General features: G+C 38.8%; 1 protein-coding gene and 1 long non-coding RNA gene across 2 annotated transcripts in view; one reads left to right on the top strand and one right to left on the bottom strand.

The window, feature by feature from the left end:
• Positions 1–7,007, top strand: part of znf593 (zinc finger protein 593) — an 11,438-nt gene extending 4,431 nt beyond the window's left edge. Inside the window, exons 2-4 of the mRNA XM_043717373.1 lie at positions 3,417–3,629; positions 4,296–4,358; positions 6,624–7,007. Coding sequence (XP_043573308.1) covers positions 3,430–3,629; positions 4,296–4,358; positions 6,624–6,753 — 393 coding nt within the window. The 5' untranslated portion in view covers positions 3,417–3,429 and the 3' untranslated portion in view covers positions 6,754–7,007. The remainder of the gene's footprint in view (positions 1–3,416; positions 3,630–4,295; positions 4,359–6,623) is intronic.
• LOC122563529 overlaps positions 1–21,165 on the bottom strand; it is a 40,674-nt gene that overhangs the window by 11,490 nt on the left and 8,019 nt on the right. Inside the window, exon 3 of the long non-coding RNA XR_006315626.1 lies at positions 14,551–14,662. This is a non-coding gene — a long non-coding RNA (uncharacterized LOC122563529). The remainder of the gene's footprint in view (positions 1–14,550; positions 14,663–21,165) is intronic.

Genomic DNA, 21,165 nt, shown 5'->3' with positions numbered 1-21,165 from the left:
CTGTTGAAATCCACATTGGTGCCCTGGGGTTGAAGTGTTCCGAGGCGGAAGATGAGGCGTTCTTCCTCCAGGCGTTTTTCCGTGTGGGGTGAGTTGGTTACGGAGACAGGCACTGAGGAAACAAATGTGGCTGTGATAGCGAGTTTGTTTCAGGACATGGTTGAAGAGCTTCAGGGCTGAGGAAATGACCTGGGAGTTGCAGTGAGAGAGAGACTCCCTGAGATTCTTGTAGAGAGAGGAGGAAAACTTCTTCAAGGCAGGCATCCTTGCAAGAGGATTCGCAGTAGGGTTAAAATCAACGAGGTAAAAAAGTTCAATTTATGTTATAGCTGAAGTCACTATGAAGGACCCACTTTCTCACCTTCTCCTCTCCCCTGAGGTGGGCAGAGGGGCCTGTTCCTGCGCTGTACTGTTCCATGTCTAATGTGGGTAAAAGGCATTGAAGAATAGAAGATAGGAATGGACTCTCAGGTTACACCATCACCAGTCATCTTTCTCCAGTGAGACAGCACCCCCATTGTCTGCTAGGACTATGATGATTTTATCTATACAACTCTAGCAATGGTCACTGCTCTTATATTTCACTTCCCTTGCAATAAATGGCAACATTTTATTTGCTGCCTTAATCAGTTCTTTTGTCTGTATGATAGTATTTCATGATAGTTCATATACCTGGGCAGCAAGATACTTTATACAGTAGAGCTATACAGGTTCTCTCAAGTTAATATAAATGAAATCTATGAATTCTATTCCAGCCAAAGTGGACAAGTTCATATTTTCCTATATTGCAATCCATTTGCCAAATCTCTGTCTACAAATTTGTGTTCCCTCTAAATATTTATTCAGCTGTATGTAGCTCTGTGATCCCTGCATGACTGTGGCTTCAGAAGCCAGCACTGGGAACTAACTTGGCAAGCTACTGCCTGGCTATGTTGCTCATTTAACCTATCTAAATGTATTTAAAGGCCTTTTATCCTTTGACCACAAATGTCATAACTGTACATTTGGTCCCTTTATCCAAGTCATAGATATAGATTGTAAATGGTTGAGACCTCGATGCTGATCTCTGGGGCATTCTGCTGGTTACAGTTTGCCAACCTGAAGATGACCCATGTTTCCTAGTCCCTACTTCCCGTTAGTTAAATTATCCATGTTACTGGTATTACCCCCATAGCACAAGTTGCCTAGAGTCCTAACCTTTGATGCAGCATCTTATTGAATGCCTTTTGGAAATCCAAGTATGCTGCATTTACAGATTCTACTTTGTTGATGTCACTGAACGATAATAAATTGGTCAAACATGATTTCCATTTCTCAAAACCATGTTGACTCTGCCTGATAACAGAACATTGTTAAAATCATAATGTGATTAACTTATTAATGGATTTTAATATTTTCTCTCTTACTGATGTAGGCAAATTAATTTATAATTTCTTGCTTTCTGTCATCCATTCTTCTTGAATACTGATGTTACATTTGCAATTTACTGCTGCAGTTTTTGGTTAATCTAGAGAATTTTTTATAAGTTCACAATTTTTGCATCTGTTGTGTCTACAGTCACTTCTTTTATGTCTCTGTGATGTAAGACATCGGGCACAGGGGACTTGTCAGCTTTTAGTCAAACGTTTTCCTATTGCCTTGTCCTAAACTCTGTAAATTTCTCCTTTCTTTTACCTTGATTTTAAAGTTTCCTTGAGATTTCTTTTGTCTTGCCTAATTATGACAGAAGCAAAATACTTATTTAATGCTTTCATGATTTCCTTGTTTCCCATTATTTATTCCCCAGTAAGGAAGCAATGCTCACTTTAGTTACTCTTCTTAAATATTTTCAGTCATTCTTACTTTTTTGTCTTAATATTTGTAGCCAGCTTTCTATCATAGTCTCACATATTCTTTTTTTTTCAATCATACTTCACTGGATTTCAAAATCCAATGTCTGACCTGCCACTCATCATCTTCACATTGTATGTCTTTTCTTTCAATTAGATAAAATTCCTGAGTTGATCACAGATGGTGCATCTATCTTATAGTTATTTTCTTAAAACAATATATGGTTATGTAAATAGATCAACAAATAGTGACTAATTGTTGTTGGAAGTTTTCCAGATTACTTCCTATAAGCGCAAATAGCAAAGATTGCAGACCCTACATGAATAGGTGGAACTGAGAACATGAGCAGATTAAATGGATAAAGGGTAGTGCGTGTATAGAATGAGCTGCTGGAGGAAGTGGTGGAGGCTGTACAATAACAACATTTCATATACCCACCCAGATGTCTTTTAAAAGGAAGGGTTTAGAGGGATATGGCCCAAGTGCTGGAAAATGGGACTAAATTAATTTAGGATGTCTGGTCGGCATGGATGAGTTGGACTGAAGGGTCTGTTTCCATGCTGTACATCTCTATGACTCTATGACTAAGAAATCTTGAGAAGAAGAATTTAGAGAGGATGCACATTTTATATGGAACATAAGAACTGAAATTCTGAAATGCAAATCTTTAAGGTGGAAGGGTAGGTTGAGTAAATGGGATCCTTGGCTATATAAATAGGAGCCAGGAGAGAAAAAGGAAAGAAATATTGCTGATGGCTTAGGCAGCTGTGAAAACACTTGAATTACAAACTTATATTTAATCAAAAGGCTCCAGGCAAAACCTTAGGTCCTTGGCAGCTGGACCGAACAATCCAGTCTTCATCTAATGAGGTGCTACATGCCTAAACTTGGGTTGCTTGAACCGTCTTCCTTCATTTTACATCCCTCTCACACCTGAAACATCCAAACCCTGGAAAGTTGAGCTGCCAATCCTGTCTGTCTCTTAACCAAGTTTCTGTGATAGTTCTGCTTTGGCTCAGTGGTGTAAATAATATATAACTTTTCTTGGGGTAATATTTCTCAATGTTGTGATCACTATTGTTATGTATTTATATTTTGAATGTTGTTCTGCCATAAGGAAGCAAAAATTGCTCACATCCAAAATCTTGAAACATGTCCAGCAAATCATGTTCAAATTAGAGAAGGAGATGAAACAGTTATGAATTTTCCTCCATCCCCATTTTCCTCGTCCATGCTGACCAGACATCCTAAATTAATTTAGTCCCATTTTCCAGCACTTGGGCCATATCCCTCTAAACCCTTCCTATTCATATACCCATCCAGATGTCTTTTAAATATTGCAATTGTACCAGCCTCCACCACTTCCTCTGGCAGCTCATTCCATACACGCACATTTTCCTCCATACCTCTCCATTCTCTCTCCTTCCCCCGATCTGTGGTGAGGTGAAATACATGATACATTAATGCAGCTTGGATTTGCAGTTGAAGAGATTCCAAACTCCGTAGTTAGTGCTTACGTTTAAAAATTTTAAAGTTGGGAATTATTTTAAGTTTAAACAGGTATTTCTATTGGTTTTTGTTTCAAGATCATCGGCGGAAATGACTCGGTCAAAGAGGATACGGAATCACAACAGTGACAAAAAGAAAAGTATATCAAAGCAATGGAAAACAAAAAGGCGAACAAAAGATTTAGATCAAATTCATGAAGATATGAAACCTGAAAATGCAGACAAATTATTGCACCAGGAAATAGATTATGATGCCGTAGGAAATGCACAATTCTATTGCTTACACTGCGCGTAAGTGAACAAATGTGATATCTTTTGAATAAATTAATATCCCTGCGGAAGAATCCAATTTATTGACTGTTGGCATTTAATTGAATATTGTACCCCTTTGCCATTACAGATGTTTTGTACTCTGGAGCTTCAATAGCCTTTTCTCCATAGCTCGCAGCTTGGAATTCTGGGAACACAATTGGGTTGAGTTGACCAAAAAAGTTGCAATGCCTGAGACCAAAAAGACACTGGGAGCAGGGATATTGATCAGTTGAGGATGTGCTGCTGATAATTTTGCAATTGTTATAGACCAAGAGTTATAAAGAGTCATTTTCTAATGTTTTAAGAATTTTTTATTTCATGGTATTTGCATGTTGCTGATTAGACCACCATTTCTCGTTAATTTCAAGTTATTGTTGAAGGTGCTGGTGAGCCAATTTTGAACCGTTGTATGACATGTAACTCCAGAGTGTCAACAACATTGGTGACTTTTAACTACCCTCTGAAAAGGTCTAGCAGTGACTCTGCTGCATTCAAGAAGATGGCTTGCCATCGCCATCTCAAGGGCCGTTAGGGTTTTGGCAATAAATGCTGCCCTAGCAAGCCATTAATGTTTTGATGAGTAGTTGAACAAAATTTTCAGTCCTTTAATTTTTAGTGACCTCCTTCCTTTTGCTTCATTTGTAGGCGGTACTTCATTGATCAAAGAAGTCTCAAAGAGCATTTTAAAACAAAAGTTCACAAACGAAGGTAATGTCAATTGTTATAAAGTTCAATCCAGGACTAAGTAATGCTTATTATTATGAAAGGTAACTATGAATGGTAGATATTTTTGGCAATTTTTACAAAATATTTAGTGATGTGCCAGAGAGAAGACTGCTTCATTATTGAGATAAAGCTGTAAGCTATCTTCAAACAGTAGGACAGGGATACTGTACAGTTATTCCATTTAGTTTTGATTATAGTCGGTGACTATTACTGATGGACAATGTATCATCAACATCTTGATGCTCAATTATAAACCTTGGCAGGTTATGCATAATAGGATTATCACAAACTGGCTAAATAACTCTACCTATTCACTATATATATGCACTTCTCAACAGGAGGCATTGGAAAGTTATTAGGACTAAGTGCTCTGCTTAATTTGTACCTCACCCCAAACTTATATGTTACATTTCATGTCTTTTGTTTGGCAGGGATTTTCAATTATACTTTACAAACCTCACAACACTAATTTGTAGAAACTTTATTCAAGAGTACTGACATGTTATTGAACTATAGGGGCTTTTTTTTTCTCTTTCTTTTCCTTTTATTTTAAAAAAATTTTTAAACTTTTTTCTTTTTACCACCACACTACCGCCTAATTGCAGTAGTGCTTATTTTTTCCCCAGCACCAATGTTGTGTGTGTGTGTAGGTGTGAGACACAGTGAAAGACACAAGGTGCACAAATCTTTATTCAATTTCCACCACCAGGAAGCAAAGAAACACCCAAGTGGCCAGTGACACGCAGTGCCCTTCACATCAAAGGGCAATGCTGTGTGATCAAACAGTGAAGGGGAGGGCAGGGATTAAATCAAAAACTATAGGGGGCTTTAATTCCCAGTCTGATTTTGTCCTTAGATGTATCAATTAGTTGTCAGTTATAGAGTCATATAGCACAGAAACAGACACTTTGGTCCAATCAGTCCACACCAACCATAAACCCAAACTAAAGTAGTCCCACCTGCATGTGCTTGACTCATATCCCTCCAAATATTTCTTATTCATGTACTTATCTAAATGTATTTTAAATGTCATAATTGCACCTGCATCCAGCACTTCCTGTGGAGATTCATTCCACACACCAACCACTTTATGGAAAAAAAATTGCCCTTCGTGTCTTCTTAAAATCTTTCTCCCCTCAACTTAAAAATATGCCCCCAGTCTTGAAGTCCCCTACCCTAAGGAAAAGGCACCTGCCATTCACTTTATCTGTACCCCCTCATTATTTTATAAGCCTCTATAAGGTCACCTATCAACCTCCTACTTCCCAGCATGAAAGATCCTAGCCTATCCAGCCCTTCCTTATAACTCAAACTCTCCATTCCAAGCAACATGCTTGCAAATCTCTTCTGAACTCTCTCCATCTTAATAATATCCTTCCTATGACAGGGAGACCAGAGGCCTTACCAATGTCCTGTACCTTCATATAACATCCCAACTCCTGTACTCAAAGGTCTGAGGAATGAAGGCAAGCGTGCTAAATGCCTTCTTTACCACCCTATCTATATGTGATGCAAACTTCAAAGAATTATGTACCAGAACCTCTAGATCTCTCTGTTCTACAGCACTGCCCAAAGGGACTACTTTTAATAGTATAGATCTTGTCTTTTTTTTCCAAAATGCAATACCTCACACTTAGCCAAATTAAACACGTTTTGTCACTCTTCAGCCCACCATATTGATCAATATCTCTTTGTAATCTTAGATAACCTTTTTCACTGTCCACTTTACCACCAATCTTGGCGTCATCTGCAAAATTATCAACTTTCTATATTCTCAACTAAAAAATTTAAAATGACAAAAAAAGTGGACTTGGCACTGATCGCTGTGGAACAGGGCTGGTCACAGGCCTTGCTTCTGAAAAACAACCCTCCATCATCACTTTCTCTGTCCTGGCCTTAAGCCAATTTTGTATCAAGTTGGCAAGCTCACCCTGAATTTCATGTGATCTAACTTTTCTAATTAGTCTACTCTGTAGTTCTGGAAAAGTTGCACCAGTTCTCTTTTCCAAAGTTAGGTTTTGCTGAGGCCTGTTACAGTGCCTGAGCAAAGATCTAGCCAAGTCTATCACTGCCAATAACAGGAAAACACCTGCTTAACGATTGTGTTAGCCTGCATAAATTTAACAATTCATAATATCTTAATTGGAACACAAGGCCTATAAACAAAATAAATCAATTGTATATGTTCACTTACCAGGTCATTTGTTGAATTCTCGTACTAATCTTGTGGACTTCTGTATTTCCTAGACTAAAACAGTTAAGCGAAGAGCCCTACACTCAGGAAGAAGCAGAACGAGCAGCAGGAATGGGATCCTATATACCAGCAAAGAAAGTCAAAGTTGAGACTCAGGCAATAGAAGAAGAAATGAAAATATGATAATTTGATTTTTGTAAAAAATGAATTCCTCTTCAAAAAAACACAAAGCTCTTTTAATATTGTTCAGAGCTTTATATAATTATTTAATCTCAAAGATTTGTTGGCTTTGATCTTATTGATTCAGCTGATACTTCTAAATGTCAGCATCATGTTCCTAAAAATATATCTAAACTGGTAACTTCATCCTTTTGAAAGGATGTGTTGTAACCTTCAAATAGGCCATCTTCAGAAATAAACACATTCCAAAGAGAAAATAAATGGAGTACTTTGATCGTTCTTTGAATTGCCAGAAGTCCAGTAAATGTACTGCTCATTTGTAATTTACAATTTAGACTAAACAAATGGCTATTGACAATAGAAACAGAACTTTTTTGAAATTACAGTGCTGGGTCAATACTTAGTAAAATTGTGATAACATGAAATTCCACTTGTGTTGAAATTATCAGCCATTTCTGCCGTAAATTAGGATATCCATTAAAATGATGCCTGTAATAAATCAAAGTTCCAGACTGGTAACTCCAACTAGCCAAGCTCACACCAGTTTAGCCCGTGATCATAGCAATCAATTGGAGCAGGGTCGGGCCACACATGAAATCATGGGTAATCCATCATTTGATATCAAAATCTTTCTGTGAAAGCCTGTAAGTATGGCTAAATGTGAGGGGAAAAAAAGTCCAGTCAAACTCGTTACAACAAGTGGAAAAACATTATATAAAGTGAAAATTTCATATCACTAACCAACGGGAGATTCCACTGTCATGTTTACCAGCCATTCTGAAGCACAAGGAGAAAATTCTGGAACAATGTCAGCAAGGAAGAGGATGGAAAATGGTTTCTCATCCAGATATTGAAGAAGCTTTGTGAACATGGCTCAAGGCAGCTTGAGCAGAGAACATTGCCATCACTAGTCCAATCCTGCAGGAAGGGGGAATGGCCCTTACAAAGAGGCTAAGCCATAAAGAGCACACCTGCAGTGATGGATGGCTAGACCAATTCATGATAAGGTATGCATCATCTTCTGCACAGAAAGCAGTGAGGATTTACAAGTTATGGCATAATAAGGTATGATTGGCTACAAAATGGCATTGTCCATATTCTGAATGAGCATACCCTAACAGACATTTGTAACAGGGATAAAACTGGACTGTTTTACTATCTTTTACCTGATCAGACTCCACTATTTAAAGGTGAAACATGTAATTGTGGAAAGTGAAGCAAAGAATTTGTAACTGCTGTGGTCCGCACAAATGAGTGGTCCTGAAAAGCTGCTGCTTTTGTTTTGAGCCGAAAGGCCAAAAGCTATGTTCTGAGGAAGGGTCACCGGACCAGAAACATTAACTTTGATTTCTCTTCACAGATGCTGCCAGACCTGCTGAGCTTTTCCAGCAACTTCTGTTTTTGTTACTGAGCCTAAAAGCAATGTTGTCTTGCACATTAAGTCACTACTCTGTGGCAGGCGACTTACAAAACAGCCTTCAGTACAAAACAGCCTTTTGAAACATCAGTAAAGTGGACAAAATGCATCAACAGAAGTAAAGGAAGATTATCATTAATTTAGACAACTGGGCCATGCATCTAATGTCGCTAGCCTCAAGAGCATCAAGCTAAAATTCTTGTCTCCCAAAATTACTACGTTTTTTCAAAACTAATTCCTAACATTGTGCAATGCCTTTTATTGTACAAGGCCATTAGAGTGTAAACAAATTGGAAAATAAAGACATTATTCACACATTTACTGCATCTTACAATAGATTACTCTTTAGGATCAGTCTCATTCTTGGACATAGGTATCTCCATCAAGGATGGACACCTCAGTACGCCACTCTACTGCAAGACTACAGAAAACCTCACAGTCCTTCCACCCTAAACATATTAAAACAGCCATCCCCTACAAACAAACTCTACGCATACACAGTATTTGTTCAGATGAGGAGGAACATGATGGCCACCTGAAGGTGCTGAAGGACACCTTCGTAAGAACAGGGTACAATTTTTAATATATTGATCACCAGTTGTAAGACGCCACAACAAGAAACCGTAATGACCTCCTCAGGAGACAAACATGGAATGCAACCGATAGGGTACCCTTTGTTGTCCTGTACTTCTCGGGAGTGGAGAAACTACTCCATGATCTTGGCAGCCTATAACATTTTATCAATGAGGATGAACACCTCTCCAAGATCTTCCCTATGCCTCCACTTCTCACCATTAAAAAAACCCACTAAACCTTAAACAGCCCATTGTTCACAGGAAACTGCCCAGCCTTCAAGACAACGTCGACCACAACACCACACAACCCTGGCAGGGCAACCACCACAAGATGTTCAGAGTGTTGACATGGATACTACCATTACAAGTGGTATTATATGGCAGGTATTCATGTGGCTCGGCCAACGTTATCTATCTCATACACTGTAGGCAAGCATGCCTCGAGGCATGGTACATTGGTGACACCAAGCAGACATTACAACAATGGATGAATGGACACCACACAACAATCGCCAGACAGAAATGTTCCCTCTCAGTGTGGGAGCACTTTAATAGTCAGGGACATTCGGCCTCAGATCTTCAGGTAACTATCCTCCAAGGCAGACTTCAGGATATGAAACAACAGAGTGACTGCGCAGAGACTGATAGCCAATTTTAGTACCCAAGAGGATGGCCTCAACTGGGACCTTGGGTTCATGTCACATTACAGGTGACCCCAATACACTATACACTCTTTCACACATTCACACTCACACACGTACAAATACATGCACATTCTTACATACACACACAGGACCTCTCTCAGACACACACATACACCCTCTGAGAGGTGCACACATGCAAACACACAATCTCATTTACTCTCACTCTCACACTTACTTGCACACACTCACATGCACACACACACTCTTTCCTCCCCCCAACACGCACACACTCTCTCCCTCACATGCACATGCATACATATATAAGTCTTTGGGGTGAATTTGCATTTGCATAATTGTAATTGCAGATACATTCTATTTTGTTCAAAAATCACACAATCTGCAGACAGTCAATGCAGGCAGTTAATCCATGTAACATTTTATAATTTTCTATTGTGGAAATAGAACCAGTCTGACTCAAGATTCAGATACAGACAGACTCTAACCTCACACTTTTAATGCATTGTCTGAGCTGAGATGTTACTATTTTTTCATGAAACCTTCAGTTATCTCGAGAATGTGATTTGAAAGAAGTTCTGGGATTTACATACTGATGAACCAAAACCTGCATCCCATTCTAAAAGATGAAAGACTTAACAGCAATCTAGGTTTGTTCAATAAATCAGTTATACGCATGACACTGTGATCTTTTGTTATAAATTCTGTGTCTTATGATTCTGCTCCACAGCTAGCTATTGAAGGAACAGCACTCCAAAAGCTAGTACTTCCAAATAAACCTGCTGGACTACAACCTGGTGTTGTGTGATTTTTAACTTTGTCCACCCCAATCCAACACCGGCCACCTCCACATCATCTCTTTTTAACATGCAACATGTTTGTAGGCAAAACTAAATTGCATAGGGACCTTCTTGGCTATTCTGAAGTTGTGTTTAACACTAATTTGTGGATGCCCATTGCAATTTGACTGCATCTACCCATTAATGAAAAGAGTTGGTGGAGGAATCCTGCACACAAGCTTCAGTAAGAATGACCTAAGTATATCAAGTATATCCCAAGACATTGTGGGAAGCTAGGGAAGAAATTGAAAGGCCCTTAGTAGAGATATTTGTATCATTGCAGTCATGGGTAAGGTGCTGGAAGGACATGGAGGTTGACTAATGTTGTGCCAGTACATAAGAAATGCTGCAAGGAAGAGTCAGGGAACTACCGTCTGGTGAGACTAATGTCAGTGGTGGGTAAGTTGTTGGGAGGGGATTCTGAGAGACAGGATCTAGGTGCATTTGGAAAGGCAAGGATAATCAGCATGGTTTTCTACATGAGTTTTTTGAAGAGGTGACAAGGAAGATAGATGAAAGCAGAGCAGTAGACATTGTCTACATGAACTTCAGCAAAGTCTTTGACAAAGTTCTACATGTTAGACTGCTGAGTAAGGTTAGATTATATAGGATCCATGGAGAGCTAGACAATTGGATACCAAATTGGCTCAAAAATAGGAGACAGAGGGTGGTGCTGGAAAGTTGTTTTTCAGACTGGAGGCCTAAGCAGTGGTGTGCCGCAAGGATTGGTCTGGGTCCATTGTTGTTTGTCATTTATATAAATAATTTGGTTGAGAATATAGGATTCCAAGAAGATGGTGACAAAGTAAGATGCTCCAGGCAGAGCTGTTCTTGTCACTTCCTTTTCCTTTTCCTTTCTCTTTTTTCCTCCTTGCAGCAGCTCCTCCCCACCCCCACAACTTTTAACATCTGAAACAAATGGAGGTGAGACAAAGGGAGATGAGTTGTGGGGTGAGTGGGGAACAGAGTCAGTGTGGGCCAAGCTGGTAGCCGAGTCGCGGATGGAAATGGAGCGTGAGCAGAGCGAGTATAGGCTGGCCAGTGGGGGGGGGAGGGGACCAAGTCCTGGAGGTGACTCCAGGACAGAGGGGATGCCTTGTCTTCTGAAGCCTGAAGACCTTGGACTCAGTGGAAAAGGACTATAACTTGAGTAGTTTAAAGACACTTTTTATTCTCATTCTGGATGTTTAAACTCCGTATTCCCATGCTTGTCTATTTTTCTTTCTAATATATCAATTCTGTCACAATACTTAAAGTATCTGTACCTAGGTACCCTGTATCTAAGATGGCATGGAGAGGCGACATTACAAACTTTTCACTGCACTCATTCAAGTGCGCATGACAATAAAGGCTATTCTATTCTAGGAAGTATGGTTAATGCGCTCGCCACAATTGATGGTATAGTGGACAGTGAAGAAGGTTATCTCAGAGTACAATGGATCTTGATGAACTGGGCCAGTGTTCTGAGGAATGGCAGATAGAATTTATTTCAGAAAAATGTGAGGTGTTGCATTTTGCTAAGACAAACCAGGGCAGGACTTATACAGTTCATGTAGGTCTTTGAGGAGTTTTGTTGAAAAAAGAGACCTAGGGGTGTTCATACATAGCTCCTTAAAAGTGATGTAACAGGTAGATAGGGTGGTGAAGAAGGCCTTTGGCACCTTTGCCTTTATCAGTCAGAGCACTGAGTACTGGAGTTAGATTGTCATGTTACAGCTGTACAAGACATTGGTAAGGCCACATTTGGAGAACTGCATATAATTCTGTCGCTCTACTATGGAAGGATGTTATTACACTGGAAAGGATACAAAAAGGTTTACCAAGGATGTTACCAAGACTGGAAGGTTTGAATTATAAGGAGAGGCTGGATAGGCTGGAACTTCTCTTCCTGAAGTGTAGGAAGCTGACGGTAGGTCTTATGGAGATGTATAAAATCATGAGGGGCATAGATAAGGTGAATAGCCAAGCTCTTTTCCGTCAGATAGGGGAGTCCAAAACTAGAGGAATTGCTTTAAGGTGAGAGGAGAAAGATTTAAAAGAGGCCTGATGGGCCATATTTTCACACAGAAGGTGGTGCATGTGAACGAGCTGCCAGAGGAAGTGGTTGAGTTGGGTACAATTACAACATTTAAAAGGCATCTGGACAGGTACATGGATAGAAAACGTTTAGAAGGATATGAGCCAAACAGAGGCAAATGGGATTAGTTCAGGTTATAAAACCTGGTCAGCATGGACGAATTGGCCAAAGGGCCTATTTCCATGCTCCATGACTCTGACTTATGATGTAGAAACAAGGAATAGTGCTATAAAGACTTGGGAAATTGGTGAAAGGAGTGAGATAAATTCTTCAAATACATAAAGGAGAACTTTCTTCATGAGACTGCAAAGGATCTTATTTCTATCGGGGAGCAATTGGGCAACAGTGATCAGAATATATTGAGTTTGGAGTAATTATGGAAAAGAGAACAATCAAAAGGTTACATATAAATGTGGAAGAAACTGTGTGAAAAGGAATTTGGCCCAGATGGGTTGGAAACAAAGATTAAGTGGCAAATCAGTAAATGTGAAACTGAAAGTCTTCAAGCAAGGAGGTAATTCAGGGACAGACTAATTGAATTTTAAAATTACACCCAAAACTAGAACTTGCTGGTCATGTAATTAAAATAGAACAAAAAAGCTTTTGATTGCTGTTAATAGAGAAAGTGAAGCGAAAAAGATTAGAGAAAAACTCTATGTATTTTATAAACAAAGAATAAAGGATAGTCAAATGAAATGTTGACCTGAATAGGATTAAAAAGGAAATCTGGTGGAGGTATTGATGATGATCTTCAGTATGACATATGGTTTGGTGCTAAATTAGTACTTTGTATCTGTCTTTACATGGGAAAAATCCTGTTAATGTCAAAGAAAAAAATGAAGAGGTATTGGATAAGATAACAAAAAGTGGAGGTACTCAAAAGACTGAGGATACTCTTTAGAAATGCCACCTGATTTTGGCAGAACATGTACAAGGTTGTTGAGGGTGATAGGGTGAAGACAGTGGAGGGTCTACCTACAATCTTTCAATCATCTGTGGATATGGAAGTAATGTTGATCCCAGAGGATTTCAGAACAAAACTCTGTTAAGAAGTGAGAGAAACAAACCAGCCTCAGTGTTGAGGAAACGTGCAGAGTCTATATTCATTAACTGCCACTTGAAAGACCATGACTTATAGCCAACATGGATTTTTTTATAAGCAAATCATTTTTAATAATTTGAACTTCTTCAATAAAGTAATGAAGGCTTGTAAAAATAGTACAGTTGATGTGCATTTGGATGTTGAAAATGCATTTGATAAGATGTCAGAATGAGCTTTGACTTTGTCAACAAATTTGTGACATAAAGGGGGAGTGACTGAATATTTTGTTGAGTACGAGATGAAGCAGGTGGTAATGGTGAATGGTTGTTTATTAGACTGGATGGAAGTATACAGTAATATCTTTCATTTATGTGTGGATTAGGAGCAGTGTTCTTTATATCTTAATGATTTGGATTTGGAAAAAGAATGTGAAACACCATGAAGTATTGGTGTTTAGGGGACATCAATCATGAATAAAATGGGCACATGCATGAAGAAGAAATTCATTCCTGGGAAGAATGAAGTGATTCATTTTGGTAAGAACAATGAGGAGTGATGATATAAATGCTACAATTTAAAGAAACCGCTGGAATAGAACTCCAATGGGTGTACACACAAGTCTTTGGAGGTAGCAAGAAGAGTCAGGGAAGACTCTTAGGCTGATTCAGTCTTTCTCAATACAGTAGACCACCATAATATCTTTGGTTATTGCTCTGATAATCACATAAAGGCAATTTATGTAAGAAAATTATTGACAATCAGAATGAAGGACAGCAAAATAATACAGTCCACATGGTCAGCAGAACACAAGAGACTTTCCACCCTGTTAAGGTACAGTCCAAAAGGAAGGTGGATTGATTAACTGAAGGATGGAGCTGTGTTTCACCCAGCATATACCTTTAATATATCTGTTCCAGTACTTGGTATAGACAACCATTTAAATAGGTATCTCAGGTGCCAATATGAGAGCATTTGCTGAGGCAAGTTTCTACGATTGACAACTTGGTTCCAAGTCTTTGGGCAGAAATCAGATCATCAACATCAGAAAAACCTACAGAAGATAACTCTTCCATTTTTACTATGTTTATAAAATTGTTTGGTTGACATATGGCAGCTGGAAATGATAAGCATGTATTAAAAGACAATGCTATTATGTTTACACAATGATGTTAATGACACTCATATTCTCACCTTCACTTCGTGAGCTTTGATGTTCAGCTTTTCATTCATGAGCATCTGGATCAACCCAATGCAGAAGATGAAATTTGATGTTTAGGATGGTACTTGGCTGCAATCCTTCTGCCTGATCATAATGGCAAAATGCAATCAAACATGAAAAATCAAGTAACAACAATGTACTGTTTGAAAGATAGGTGGAAGGAGATTTAAATGTACTCTTCAAACATAATTGGATAAATACTACATTTAAAAAGGAACAGTAGTCAGGATTATGTAGAAAAAGTAAGGAATGGTTTGGTTATTTATCATTATTAATTATTTGGCCAGGTATTTCAATGAGAATGCCTGTTTCCATTCTGTAGATTTACTGCTTTTTATATGTTTTTTTTCTAATATAGCCAGTGCTTTTCACCATTAGAGTTAGGCAGAAAAACAGCAACAGCAACATCTCCCTCCATTCTTGACAGTTATGACATTCATGGATTGTTTTTTAGCACAGTCAAGACATCTGAAGCCCAGGCACTTAGAGCTAAGATCCACAAACAGTCGGTATGCATTGGAAGGAGCCCTTTGAGGATTCTTCTCATTTGAGACTCAGTCCTCGAGCTGAATGGTCTCCAACAAATTCCAAAGCATGCCACCTGCCACATTCTTAGCACAACCCTATCATATTATAAGATTGTAAAGGAATCTGACAGCTAACAATCAACAAGGCTGATGGTGCAAACACAATGCTGGCCGAAATACTAAACTGAGTGAACCAAGATTCCAGCTCCTGTACACCAACCATAGATAATTTTCTAGTTGAAAATATGTTGCTGGAAAAGCGCAGCAGGTCAGGCAGCATCCAAGGAGCAGGAGAATCGACGTTTCGGACATGAGCCCTTCTTCAGGAATCAGGATGCTGCCTGACCTGCTGCACCTTTCCAGCAACACATTTTCAGCTCTGATCTCCAGCATCTGCAGTCCTCACTTTCTCCTAGGTAATTTCTCAATCAACCTGTTCAGGTATGTTATTTCACAACTCTAAAGCCAATGGGACTTGAACACAGACCTTCTGTCTCATAGGCAGGCCCACTATCACTGTCCCACAGCAGCCCGTGGATGGCAAAAGGTATGTTGGCCTTCATAGCGAGAGGATTTGATGCAGAAGCAGAGATGTTTTGCTGAAATTGTACAGGGCCTTGGTGAGACCACATCTGGAGTATTGCGTGCAGTTTTGGCCTCTTTGTCTGGGGAAGGATGTTTTAGCTGTGCAGGGAGTGCAACAAAGGTTTATTAGACTGATTCCTGGAATGGCAGGACTGACATATGAACAGATACAGGACTATATTCACTGGAGTTCGGAAGAATGATGAGGAACCTCAAAGAAACCTATGAAATTCTAAAGTGACTACACAGAATAAACACAGAAAGGGTGTTCAGAAGACTAGGGAATCCAGAGCCAGGAGTTACAGTCTAAGAATACAGGGCAGGTCACGTCGGATTGAGATGTGAAGAAATTTCTTCACCCAGAGACTGGTGAGGTGTGAAATTCTCTGCTACAAAAAGCAGTTGAGTCTATGATCAATTTTAAGGCGATAGATATAGTCCTTAGGAAGAAAGAGATCAAAGGGGATGGAGTGAAAGTGGGAACAGGGTACTGAGAAGGATGATCAAGCATTATCATATTGAATTGAAGAATGGCTTTAAAGGGCTGAGTTGCCTACTCCTGCTCTTATTTTCAATGTTTTCCAATGCAGTGATGGTTGCCAACATTCATCTGCCTGTAACCAGTCACACCAGCAAATAAAAAAGAATGCCACATTATATCAGTATAACAAAAAGGCTATTCAACAGTCATCAGAAGCATCAATTTGCAAAGAAATTTATGGATGGATTATTATTGTTAATTGCTGCTGTGTTCTCTTACAATTTAGTGTGAGAAATTGTTGTGGTCTGTTTACTTTGTTCCTGCTTGGAAGATATGTTTGCTTTTGTCACATTCAATCAAGTGCAGCTCTCTCATCTTTCTCACTTATAGACTGTAATACTCCTCCTGGTGGTGCCCAATTGCAGCCAATATTAAAACACAACAAAGGACCACTCTTGACATTTACAGTATATATGACTTCATCTTCCTCATCTGGAAGGAGGAGGAGTGGATGCCTGACGATCTCTGAGATGCTGCAATTGTGACCACCTTCGATCTCTGAGATGCTGCAATTGTGACCACCTTCAAGTCAATTTATGTTAACTCCAAAGGTAACCCCTGTTGTCTGAGCTCCATTGCAGCAAGCAATTACCAGTAAAGCAGATGATTCCGACCGGTGGGGATTTTGCAGAAGATACATCCATGAAGGTGCCTAACACTTTGAGTGTTTCTGACAGGTCCAAGTAGAGGTCAAGCACAATAGCGAAAAGAACATGTTTAAACTCAAACATTTCATCCATGTATTCCTTTAAATTCCTCCTACCACTGCTGTGGCCAGGCATGCGAATAAAGCATTGCAATGTTAGTCACCTCAGGATGCATAGCTCTACAGTGAAAGAAAATCATCCTCAGATTCAAGGGACTGCCTGGGAAAAATTTATAGGGTTGTAATGTCTGACGTAGGAATTGCAAAACATTTTGATGCAATGTATTTAGATGATATAGCTTACGTACAATGGTTTTATTTTCCTAAAGTGGTTTCCTACAGTTCTTAAATCTACATCATTGTTTGGATGTACATTCAAGCTAGTTTATATTGAAATCATATCTGTTGCAACATAACATTAGAACCTGGAGTCGTTATTGAAGTGTCAAACTGAGCTAGAAAGAGTATTGTTACAAAGATATTGTTAACATATTTTGCTGGGAGGCAGTGCCATAATCAATCATGAATTGTCTGACATCTTGCTTCAGTAACCTCACTTTAAAACTGATTGGGTGTACCTGGCCTCAGAACTCATCCAATTGTCACCAATGTTAATACAAAACAGATTTTCCAACAGGGGTCACTTTCAAGTAAAGAAATGAAGCAACCCTTGCTTTACTGTTATTCTTCAACCCCTTTGTAATGAAAGCTGATACAAAAGTACCTTTCAAAGTGCTAGACATACCTGTATGTTAAGTTTATGATTCACTTAGAACAGTACCCAAATCCTTACAATTATCAATATTTCTCAGTCTGTCACCTTTCAAAGAATTCTGCTATTTTTGACCTAAGTGAAAAACCTCATATTCCTTCAATGCTATGTATCATATTTGTGCCTATAACCTATAGCCTTTATCTCTGCAGCCTCTCATGTCCTCCACACAATCTTTTTTCTCATCTTACTCAGTATTACCAACAAAGTTGGAAACATCACAGGATCCCATCATTTAAGTCATTCATACTGCTTCTAAACAGTTGAAGTACAAGAACTAATCTTTGCAATACCTCATAATTTACTATCTATTCATCTGAAAATTATCAATTTTTTCAAAATCTGTTTTCTGACTGTTAATCAATTCTTAATTCAATTGTAATATATCACCCAGAGTCCCAATAACTCTGTAACAAGAGATAATGTATCTCATCTTGTCATTTAATTGTAATACTATTGCTGAATCCCCCATTATCAACCTCCTGAGAATTATCATTGACCAGAAACTGAACTGGACTAGACATGAGTACTGTGGCTATAAATGCAAGCCAAAGGCTAAACATTCTACAACTCAGTTTCTGACTCCCCAAAGCTGGTACACTATTTATAAGGCACAGGTCAGGTGTGGTTGAATACTCCCCACTTGTCTGAATGAATGCAGCTCCAGTAACACTCAAGAAGCTCAATACCATCCAGGACAAAGACATTCACTTGGCTTGCATCCTATCCACCAACCCAAACATTCATATCCTTTACGACCACAGTGGCAGGAGTGGGTATTATATTCAAGATGTGCTGCAGTAATTCACCAAGCCTCCTGCGTCAGCACCTTTCAAACCTGCGACATCTATCACAATGAAGGACAAAGGCAGCCAATATGTGAAGAAACTGCCGCCTGTAAGTTCCCCTCCAAGTCACACACCATCCTGACTTGGAACTATATCACTGCTATGTCACATATCTGGAAACTTGCTCCCTAAGAGTAATGTGAATGTACCTACACCACAGGTAGCAGTTCAAGGAAACAGCTCACCACCACCTTTCCAAGGGAAAGCCAGTAACTCCCATAAATGCAGGAATTTTTAAATTATTTATAACTTCTTGTGTCACACCTTTTGAACACTCAAGGGCATTGCATCCTCTGGTTCTCTATTATCTGAATAATAGAGTAGAAATACAAAAATAGTACTTTGTCATAATTACTACTGAAGGTAATCTCACTAATTGACAAATAGAAAAGTTTGCAATAATTCATTATAAATCATTAATCAGCAGACTCTTTGTCACCAATGTTCACTACTCCTCTCCTCATGAATTCCTGTGGGGGTTTGATTTTATCAATAGCTCACCCAACTGGACATTCTTTGGATGCAAACTATGCAATGAATGTTGGCTGGTTACAAATATCACAAGCAGTTTATAGGAAATGATTTTTTTCCCCGAAACTCAATTCTTTCCTGAAATTATCTTGGATATAATCGGCTTCATTTCTGCTACCTTTAGCAAAATAAGAAAACAGATTAATTCTCTTCCACTGAGCTCAATAGGAACATCCTTACTGCTCAGAATATCAAATAACTTGGAGAGAGGAAGAGATTATTGCATGCTTCTTGATAAATGAAATCAGAAGAGTGAAACACAATGACTTGCAAGCATTGTTGCATCTTCAATTGCCTTGTAGAGATTAACTCATAAATCTATATTATTGCACATGGACTTAAACGATTTCTTATATTTAGGGACACATTAGGCAGACAAAACATGTTAACATCTGTTTTCTATAGCTAGATTTTCCTGGAACAAGTTGCTACGTTGAAGCCAGAAGCTATATCTTGAGGGGGTGCCACTCCACATTCAATATGGCTGACTAGGAATCTGATCTGCCTGTTATGTCCACCATTGACATGATGGATGACTTTGCAGATTGACAATCAGTCGTTTGGCTGCATATGAACCCTTGTTCTATGGTCATCAGGTCATGCGATTAGACTTGAACGTGATCTCTTGGCTCAGAGATAGAGACACTACCCATAGCACCACAAAATTTCAATATTGTACATGCCAGGCATGATATTATAAATTCAAAATAATTATCTATGTTTAGTTTCAGGATTTGTTTGTAACCCATCAAAACCTTGGTTCAGTAGTGCTGTGATTATCATTACATTTATGTCAGAAAATTACTGGTAAATTAAAGGAAATGCCAGCTGGTAGTCAAGTTTAATAAGGTTCAGGGGTACAACTTTTTAATTTACATTCATTTGTGATTAAATTACAGAAAAAATGACATTTTACTCTTTAAATCTTCGGACATCTTCCTAAGTGTCTTTTAAGTGCTGATTATTGTTTGCAATATTTATCCCTCAGCTTATGCAATTAAAACAACTTAGTTTGTAAGCAAAATCACTGTCATGTTTCTCAGTATTACAATTACTACATTTTTCAATGTTCTTTCTTGGCTGAAAAGCACTTTAGGCATCCTTTATAAAATTCTCTTGTAGGGCTTGGGCATTGCCGGCAAGCCAGCATTTATTGCCTGTCCCTAGTTGCCCTTAAGAAGATGATAGTGAGTTGCCTTGTTGAATTACTGCAATCAATGTGCTGTTGGAAGACCCACAATGCTATTTGTGAGGGAATTCCAGGATTTTGACCCAGTGACAATGAAGGAATGGTGATATATTTCCAAGTCAAGATAATGAGTGGCTCAGTGAATTTGGAGGTGGTGGTATTCCCATGCATCTGCTGCCCTTATTCTTCTAGAAAGAAGAGGTCATGAGTTTGGAAGGTACTGTCTAAGGATCTACGATGAATTTCTCCAGTGCATCTTGTAGATGGTACACACTATGGCTACTGAACGTTGGTGGTTGAGATAGTGAATGTTTGCAGATGTGGTGCCAATTGGGGGATGCTTTGTACTGAATGGTGTCAAGCTCCCTTTAGTGTTGTTGGAGTTGCACTCATCCAGGCGAAAGTGGGTACTGCATGCTGGAGATTAGAATCAAGAGTAGAGTAGTACTGGAAAAGCACAGCATCCGATTCCTGATGCAGGGCTTTTGCTTGAAACGATTTCCCTGCTCCTCGGATGCTGCCTGACCTGCTTTGCTTTTCCAGCACACTTTAATCTTGACACTGCACTCATCCAGATAAGTTGGGACTGAGGTCATGTATAGTATATAAATGTAGAATTTTCTTTTAGCTTTATCTGTATCTCTAAGGGAAACATTGTTTACTGTCTGAAGTATCAATATTATTTTGCAAAAATAAATCAATTAAAATAACATAATAATTGCATGCTTGGTTTCTTCTCTAGTGGATTTTTCTTTCTCCTCACTTCTTTCTCACGATTCCAGGTGTGGCTTGATTAATGCCTTGTATAGTTTTAGCAACATATCCCTATTTTTATTCTCAATTTTTTTAAAAATGTAACTGAAATGTGAAATATCATCTCATAACAGTCCATTTTCCTTCCCTGTTACTTGCTAAACTTCAAATTTTTTTATGATTCATGCACAAGGA

The sequence above is a fragment of the Chiloscyllium plagiosum genome, chromosome 27 (assembly GCF_004010195.1).
Source record: "Chiloscyllium plagiosum isolate BGI_BamShark_2017 chromosome 27, ASM401019v2, whole genome shotgun sequence".
In the NCBI taxonomy this organism is placed as follows: domain Eukaryota; kingdom Metazoa; phylum Chordata; class Chondrichthyes; order Orectolobiformes; family Hemiscylliidae; genus Chiloscyllium; species Chiloscyllium plagiosum.
Note: the sequence above shows the minus strand (reverse complement) of the source record. Positions and strands in the feature narration are given on the sequence as shown.